The following is a 9,112-nucleotide window of genomic DNA, read 5'->3' as shown; positions in this document are numbered from 1 at the left end:
ATTACAGCTGTTTATGGTTATCATAACTTTGTGTTTGTGTTTAATTGTTAGAGTTTTTGTGTTTTTTTTGTTCAGTTTGACTTCTAGTTAAAGTTAACACTTAATAATACACATCTTTAATAACTGGTTAATTGTTTTAGTGTTATTTAACTGTTAAACAATGAAGTGAAAGCTAATCATTTTAAGAGACAATATCTGGTAGCATTAAAAAACCTTTTTATAAACTGTTTGTTTTATTCTATTATATACTCTCTTCATTATTTGTTAATGATGAACAAATTATTTGTAAATCTTCAAGAAATCGTGTAAAAACAATTTAAACATCTATAAATATTATATTAGATAGATGGACCATAGATAAACTAATGTTCAATTGAAGATGGTTTACAAAGTAACAATTTAACAAAGTATCATAATCTTCATTATTAACAACGTTCCAGATGTTTATAGATGGTTTACAAACCAATTATGAATAAATACTTACAATAAAAAACTGTCAAAACATAAACATAAATAACAACGTGTGCGATGTGGCGCTGCAGGTGCTGCCCCGTGTTCGTAGGCGGCAGCTCGGTCCCAAGCGGCGTGGGGACGGCGACGTCCAAGAGGTGTGAAAACAACACAAGTTCCACTTCCTGGTTTACTGACGCTCACAATTCGTTAACCCAATGATTACAATCCGCAGGTCATGTGACCAGCTGAGGTGCACGTCCTGTGACTTCCGGGTGCTGACGTTTGATGACCGCGAGTGGAACTCGTCCTGTGATTACCTGTTCCTCAGGTGAGTCCCCCTGGTGGTCAGGAGAGAGAATGCAGCTTTAACACACAAAGCATAGACTTCTATACAACCAGAGGTTGTCAGGAGAGAGAATGCAGCTTTAACACACAAAGCATAGACTTCTATACAACCAGAGGTTGTCAGGAGAGAGAAATGCAGCTTTAACACACAAAGCATAGACTTCTATACAACCAGAGGAGTCGCCCCCTGGTTGTTAGGAGAGAGAAATGCAGCTTTAACACATAAAGCATAGACTTCTATACAATCAGAGGTTGTCAGGAGAGAGAAATGCAGCTTTAACACATGAAGCATAGACTTCTATACAACCAGATTTTTTATTGCCAGTGCAACTAAAGGTCCTTCTCTATCTCAGCACTTCACACTAGAACATAACACGAAGCATGACATCATTATTGGCTCTGGGTGGTGTTTTTCAGTCTGTCCAGCAGGTGTCAGTATTGAGCTGTTCTTTACATCCACTGGCCAGCATAGAGGAGGTGTATGTAGAATACTGCAAGATGACAAGTGACTCATAAAACCTCATTAAGACATTTCAAACATGAGGAAAATGCTTTTGGTTTGATGTTCAGGTTGTTTGTTCTCCTTCGTTTCCATGAACCACGTCACAACAATCTCCTGCTCAACCCTAACAACATGCACAGTGTGGTTTTAACCCCTAAACCACACAAAACACAACACGTGAATACGTGCAGCCGTTTAAAAACCTCAGCGTGCTCCACCCAGTAATAATTCACTTTAGTCAAACACTCCCGTGTTTCTTCTCCGTGTGTTCAGGAACAATGCGCCGGACCGCCTGAAGCTCGGAGCCCAGCTGAGGAAGAGGAGCGGCTCGCGGGCCTTCGCCTGCCAGTGCAGTTGGTTCACCGCCACCGAGCCCACCGACCTCCGAGAGCGAGCTGCGCTGCGCTGGGTCTGCGGGACGCATCGGGACTGAGGCTGAGGCTGCAGCCTCGGACCTACTGGTCCTCTACTGGTCCCCAAATCACACCAAAGATGCTCTGAGACTGTTTCTAACTTTTTTGATCTCCAGTTAGTCCTGAAGTTCCTCTATAACATGAAGTCTGACCTGGTGGAGTTCCTCTATGACATGAGGTCATGTGACCTGGTGGAGTTCCTCTATAGACTAACAGGAAGTCAGGTGACCTGGTGGAGTTCCTCTATAGACTAACAGGAAGTCATGTGACCTGGTGGAGTTCCTCTGTAGACTAACAGGAAGTCATGTGACCCGGTGGAGTTCCTCTATAGACTAACAGGAAGTCATGTGACCTGGTGGAGTTCCTCTATAGACTAACAGGAAGTCATGTGACCTGGTGGAGTTCCTCTATAGACTAACAGGAAGTCATGTGACCTGGTTGAGTTCCTCTATAGACTAACAGGAAGTCATGTGACCTGGTGGAGTTCCTCTATAGACTAACAGGAAGTCATGTGACCTGGTTGAGGTCCTCTATAACATGAGGTCATGTGACCTTGTGGAGTTCCTCTATAACAGGAAGTCATGTGACCTGGTGGAGTTCCTCTATAGACTAACAGGAAGTCATGTGACCTGGTGGAGTTCCTCTATAACAGGAAGTCATGTGACCTGGTGGAGGTCCTCTATAACATGAGGTCATGTGACCTGGTGGACTTCCTCTATAGACTAACATGAAGTCATTTGACCTGGTGGAGTTCCTCTATAGACTAACAGGAAGTCATGTGACCTGGTGGAGTTCCTCTATCGACTAACAGGAAGTCATGTGACCTGGTGGAGTTCCTCTGTAACATGAAGCCATGTGACCTGGTGGAGTTCCTCTATAACATGAGGTCATGTGACCTGGTGGAGTTCCTTTATAGACTAACAGGAAGTCACGTGACCTGGTGGAGTTCCTCTATAGACTAACAGGAAGTCACGTGACCTGGTGGAGTTCCTCTATAGACTAACAGGAAGTCATGTGAACTGGTGGAGTTCCTCGATACACTAACATGAGATCATGTCACCTGGTGGAGTTTGAGCGTTATTTCTGTTTCCATTGGATTTTTGTGGAGGTAGCCAACATGATGCTAACTTCCTGTTAGCCTCTTTGAAAATGAAAGCATTGCTTTTTTTTCCAATCATTTTTTACAAACAAAACAACTGTAAGTAATGAACAGAAACATACGGTAAGAATGAACAACAAAGATTTAATTAAATACATAAAAATAATATTAAATGTCTCAACACCAAATGGAGACAAAGAGCATTTATTCTTTACAAATCAAAACACAAAATGATTATGTATTTTTTTTAAAGCCATCACATGTATTCTCCTCTCCTGTGTGCAGATACTTAATGTGAGATATATTTATAAGTCTGTGAATAAACACTGAGAACAAACCTCTGCGAATTGGGTTTCTTGGCAGGATTCATCACAACCTGCTGCGACCGGTTTGACGTTCCGGCAATTATCACATTATGTGAAGACAAATAACCACATAGCTTCTGCTGATGGAGAAGCGACAGCAGAGAGAAGAAGAGATTAAAAAAAACACTGTCGGATGTGTTTATTAAATGTGTTTCTACTTCAACATCTTTTTTATTTAGACTTTTGAAGTCTGTGTCCGCTGATAGAAATGTGATAAACTGAACTCCTTTACGTTTTATTTCCCTTTAACTTCCTGTCGCGAAGGAGTACATCCTTTATAGATAATATCAGAAGACATTTCCTGTGTTTAATTTAGCAATTCTTTCCATTTGGCTTGTTTTTTACTTCACTTACTCCTGTTTCATTGTGTGCATGGATTTTCTTTTGTTCTAATTGTACTACTACTCCTCAGGTTTTAGATATCTTTTGTCGCAGCAGATTCAGATTATTAACTGAAGTACTGCTGCAGCAGAACGAGAGCTTTTCTGAATGGAGTCTGTGCTAAATAACACTACCACCTTCCTCCACAGGGGGCGCCAGAATCACCACAACATGAAAGTTCCTTGTAGCTTTAAACTTATTACTGATGGGTTTATTCTCTAACACAGGTTATTACTGTGATTTAGAAGTTTCCTGTATAATTACTGTCACATAACTGAAATTTTGAAGTAAATGTATCTCACATTTTTCTATTTTACAGTTTGCTGTTGTAGAATTACTGTGTAAAGTAAACTGTACACTGTGAAATACTTGACCGTTAATTTCCAGTAAATTACTGTCGTAAGTACCGCGCTGTAAATTTACACTTTAAAAAACATTATAAAATACCATACATTCGACCCTTCAATAACACCTTTAAAAATGTGTTTAAATTTAAATGGTAGAGTTGCACTAATAATAATAATACACATTAATACATAGTAATACCCAATAACACATTACACATCATTTGCATTCTCGTTGTCGTCTCCAAGAGGAAGAGTGACCCGTCAGACAGCAGGAAGAACAGAACGACAAGAGGAGGAGGAGGAAGAGGAGGAGGAAGAAGAGGAGGAAAACAACAACAGCCGGAATGATTGAGCTCAGCAGGGAGAATGAGGACACACAGATGATTGTGAATATTAAAGCTCACATTTAAAAAAAGATATTTTCGAATTAATTAAATACACAAAGTTATTTTTAACAAACAATGTTCAGCTACTTATTACATTTTTTTGTACATTATCCTAAAATATTCTTTATTTGTTTCCATTTGCTTGATAGTCTAGGTTACTCGTTCTTGGTTTGAATTATAATACAATATTAAATGATAATGTGCATTCACGTGTCAATAATATTGATGTTATTCTACAAATAAATACTTTCGGGACTGAAAGTATTTCTTTTTTTTTTGTCAAGTAAAATCTTGCAGATGTTTCTACACTGTGATATTGCTTAAAAGTACTTGTGAAAGTACTCTTAATGTATATTATTTACTCTTTAGTCTGTTGAACGTCGTGAATAGAAATGTAAAACAAAGGAACACTTCCCTCTTTATTTCTTCTTTAGAGAGAAATGATCGATGTCGCTCCGGTGTAACAGGGGGCGGTGCTTCCGTTACGAGCGCGAGGCGACCCGGAAGTAAAACACCAACAGACTCAAATCTGAGCGGCCTCGCAGCGCTGATGGCTGAGATGGAGGAAAGAGACTTTAATGATGCTTTAGATGACTGGTTTATGGAGTCACTAAACACGTGAGATATGTTTTGTTTTATCGTTTCAAGTTTGTGTTCAAGAAGCTTCGTACTTTTGCTTTTTATTTCAATTAGCACGCCTCGCAAACCAAACTCCGCTTAAAACCCTTTGAAGTTGTGTTTCTTCTCGATCGCCCGCAGGTGTGCGTCACGTGCAAATGATTTATAAACACAGTTCCTGCGTCTCATCCGGGCATTTGTCCGTTCGGCTTTTACCACAACGTGCTCCTCTATTGTCCTAAAGATATAGCACCGTAGAAGAAAAAACAACTTTATCTGTTCAGAAAAGTTTTTTTCAGTGGACTAATTATAATTGTGTCCATGCCGAATTGAAGAGTCGATTCTATAAATTAAGAAAAATAATTATTATTTTACAGATAATGTATTTGTGCTTAGACCTGAAACAGGAAAGTATAAATGTTTCATTTTTCCGAAGGAAGTCTGGTATCAAAGGTACTGCACGTTTAAAAAAAAAAAAAAAAGTTGAAATATCTATTAAATTATTTAAAATGAAGCTGTAGAGTAAAACAACCCAAACAAATTAAAGTCTAGTTGTTTTTCTTTCTGACTCCATAAAACTTCTTCTTTGCAGCTCCTGCAACACTTTGCTACGTTTACAAAAATATAAAATACCAATATTGCTGCGCACTTTGTGGTCACTGTAATATCTCTGTCCTCAACACTTGTCTGCGTTCTTCAGGTACAAAGACCTTCATGTGTACCAGCTGGAACATCCCACCCAGGTCCTGGAGTGGACTTCAGGGAAGAGTGAGTTCATATAGTTGTGTGTGTATGTAAAATAATAATGTTTGGTAAGCGGTGCGTTTAAAGTCAAATTAAACGTTGACTCTTACTGTTTCCAGCCGTGTGTGTGGCAGGATACGCTGCGGCTAGAAATGAAATCCTGGAGCTGCTTTTACCTCTAAAACTACTCGCCGATGAAAACAAGGTCAGAAATCAGTCCAAGCTTTTTCTTCTTTTATTTGTATGATTTATTTTATACGTGTGTGTTGTGTTCAGGGTCTCTGTGCACAACGTGACTTTAAAGTTGTCCACGGTGGGTTCACGGAGGGGCCGGTCCGCTGCCTCACACACGTCCCGGGATCGCGGTGCGTTTTTCTTAATTTCACTTTGTTGCTGTTACATTTTTAGGAAATATGAAGCTTATATACATATAATTATATATATTTATAGTCTCTTCCTGTGGTTGTTGTTGTTCCTGCAGGTGTGTCGTCACCAACGACGGGCTGAGCTCTGACCTGCAGGTGTGGAGCGTCGGAGGAGACGACAGCGGTAAGTTCAGTTCCACCGAAGAAAAGACGTTTATTCATTTATTAATGTTTTCTTCAAACGTGGCATGTTTTCTCACGATGCGATTGGTCGTCTTATCGTCCAGCAACAGACGTGATCCGGTTGACGGGGCACGTCGAGGGGAGAAAGAGGAGGATGAAGACAATGACGAAGAGCGCTTCAGGAAGAGAAGGAGGAGGAGGCTGCCAGATCGCAGCTCGGCTCCCGTCTCAAGTCCTTCACGGCGCTCAGACCGGCGACGTCCAGCTGACTCAGCTGACCTCGGGTCAGATCCTTTACACACTAGGTAACGCCCACATCCGTCACACGCACCAATAAAAGTGACTCGAGTGTATCAACGTTACATAATTCAGACTGAGGGAATATTACAATGTTTGTCCATTCATTTGCATTATGATGCATTGAGGCTCTGCTCAGTGAACATGAGTACTGACTGAAAGTAAATGCAACATTCTTGTGATGCATTTAGGTGTAATCTAGTAAAATGTAGTGTTGGTGATGAACTAGAATAAATCCAGATGTTTTCAAGGGAATATAAAATAGAGCGGTTAATATCATATAGTGGTTAACATCAGTCATATTGTTATTCACTGGCTTTTTTAAAGCTGCTTTGTCAGTGGATTAGCATCGAACCGCCGGCCCGAACCGCCTTCAGACCGTCTGTCTCTCCGTTCTCACAGAGACAACCTCGGACGACCCCCTGAGTTCTCTGCAGTTTGTGAGCGACGCCGTCTTCCTCGCCGGCGGCTCCAACGGCGACGTTTACGTGGCTGACACTCGGACGTCTGCCGCCGCTCAGCTTTACCCGGCGCCGCTGACGCCTGCTGGCGAGTGCGCCCTCTGGTGGACAGCCGCGTCGTCGAGCGGCGTCCTCAGGCTGTCCTCGTCTGGCCGGGCCGAGGTGTCGGACATGAGGAGCCCCGGTGTCGCGGTGGGACGCGCCCGCCTGGACATCCGGTCGAGTCGCCGCGACCCAAAGGTCAGCGTGTCGTGGGCACCGGCGCTGGACGACTGTATCAGCGTGTCGGGTGAGTTAGCTTAGCATAGCAGACTGGAAACAAAGGAGTATTAGCTTCGCATAAATACTGGAAACAGGAAAATCTTAACTTAGCATAAAGACTGGAAACAAAGGAGTGTACACAACACCTGTTACAGTTACACAACATGAGTGTAATTATTCTGTTATAGGATGTAGCATTAATGAAAGTCCTCTCTCAGGCTTCAGTGGAGCGGTTCAGATCTACGACACGTCTCTCTGGACGACGGAGTCGCGGGACATTGATCCGCTGTTCAAGCACCGCGGCCACGCCGTCTCCTCGCAGGAAGAAGACGTCTTCGTCACCGCTCACGTCTGGCATCCGGAGCGGCCGAGGACGCTGCTGTCTGCAGCCGAGGACGGCTCCGTCCACGTGTGGGACTGGGTTGACCAATCAGCTGCCAGCTGAGGAGAGAGGAGATTTTTTTAATATAAATATATATATATATGACGTCAGGCAGTAGAGGGAACAGAGCGTCAACACCATGAGCTCTTCACCACACTGTTCGATTACGAAAGCACAATAAACGGCTCCCTTGACCTCTGACCCTTTTGTTCTGCTGGCCATCAACATTTCTCTGAAAAAATGTCTCCTTGAGATTTTCTTCCCCCGTCGAGTTTGAATTGGAAAAACTGTGACGAACATCTGTGACCTTGTCAGAGGAAACGCACAACACAATGAGACATACATCTGGTCAGAAGTCAATTGAAGATGGGACAATGCAAGATACTGCCGGGGTCTGAAATTACTCTACTTCTCTCTCCTGACCACCAGGGGGCGACTTCTCTGGTTGTATAGAAGTCTATATAAATGACCCTACTTCTCTATTGATGTATTCCCTCAGTAAACATTGTGAACATGAGTTTATGTCTCTAGTCTCTAATCTCTAGTTTCAAGTCTTCTTCAGTACAGCATGATGTTCATTTCGTAAATTATGCGCATTCAGAGTCAAACAGACCATAAAAAAGAGAACGCTTTAGGGGCGGGGCTACAAGGTAATTGACAGGTCAACAACAGACATACGGCATCTTTTTTTGCTATTAGAATTGTTCTCCAATGTCTTGTGTAAATATGCAAATGATCTAATGGTGAATTTAGAAGAAATCCACAGACGCAAAGAGATAGAAGTAGTAAAATAAACATAAATGTATTTTGAATGTTTTATACTCTACTGCAAAAGCTCCATCACTTTAATACAAGTACTCAACTACTATGTTGGTGACGGTGTCATTAATTAAGCGTCTTTGCGGTCACTGAGGGTTTCTCAGGAAAGTGATTAGTCTGATCCTCTTAACCTTTTCTCAGGTCTTAAGGACGGATTATCTTTTTATTACTACCGTCTAAACCTGAAGAAGCGACGCAGTGGTCTATTTTAATCAAATTTGGGGATACCAGAGCCGCTGCATATGGCAGACACACCTAACAGAGAACTTTCTAGTTTTATTGTATGTGTATTGTTTGTCTTTTGTTCCTTTTCTATCTTGTCCTGATGTCGTTTTATGTCTTCTGTAACCAACAGGAAGAGGAAATACACAATAGAGGTTAAAGGAAAAGTAGCAATACCACTCCAGTAATTACAACAAAATGTGCTTAAAGTATTTAAGTAAAACACACTTGTCGTAAATGTCCCCTTTTAAGGTAGTTCATGTATTTGTCAATGATATTTAACAAGCAGCATTTTAATGTCACCAAAAACTGAATTCAACCATGATACGGTTGAAAGATATTTAAAATAATCTAGTAAAAGGAACTTGGGTTGGGATTTTATATGTCTCCTGAAAAAGAGTTTTTTTTAAATTTTGTTTCCAAGATGCTAAAATGCACAAAATAAAAGGAAAAACAAAAAAAAAAGTAT

At 41.4% G+C, this 9,112-nt stretch overlaps 2 protein-coding genes across 2 annotated transcripts in view; both read left to right on the top strand.

Annotated features, from left to right (window-relative positions):
• Positions 1-3,138, top strand: part of cfap418 (cilia and flagella associated protein 418) — a 4,555-nt gene extending 1,417 nt beyond the window's left edge. The window contains exons 4-6 of the mRNA XM_068569023.1: positions 543-608; positions 686-781; positions 1,574-3,138. Of these exons, the coding sequence (XP_068425124.1) occupies positions 543-608; positions 686-781; positions 1,574-1,733 (322 nt within the window). The 3' untranslated portion in view covers positions 1,734-3,138. The remainder of the gene's footprint in view (positions 1-542; positions 609-685; positions 782-1,573) is intronic.
• A 1,686-nt stretch (positions 3,139-4,824) lies between these two features.
• Positions 4,825-8,434, top strand: wdr73 (WD repeat domain 73). Its single transcript, XM_068569011.1, has 8 exons — positions 4,825-4,909; positions 5,610-5,677; positions 5,773-5,858; positions 5,930-6,018; positions 6,135-6,202; positions 6,306-6,506; positions 6,901-7,248; positions 7,439-8,434. Exons 1-8 carry the CDS (start codon positions 4,842-4,844, stop codon positions 7,663-7,665), a joined length of 1,155 nt encoding a protein of 384 aa, XP_068425112.1. The 5' UTR covers positions 4,825-4,841; the 3' UTR covers positions 7,666-8,434.
• The last annotated feature ends 678 nt before the right edge of the window (positions 8,435-9,112 follow it).

This window comes from Clinocottus analis, unplaced genomic scaffold (assembly GCF_023055335.1).
Source record: "Clinocottus analis isolate CAN_PGR_092001 unplaced genomic scaffold, fCliAna1.0.p SCAF_9, whole genome shotgun sequence".
NCBI classification, from domain to species: Eukaryota; Metazoa; Chordata; class Actinopteri; order Perciformes; family Cottidae; genus Clinocottus; species Clinocottus analis.
The sequence above is the reverse complement of the archived record's forward strand: the minus strand, read 5'-3'. Positions and strand labels throughout refer to the sequence as shown.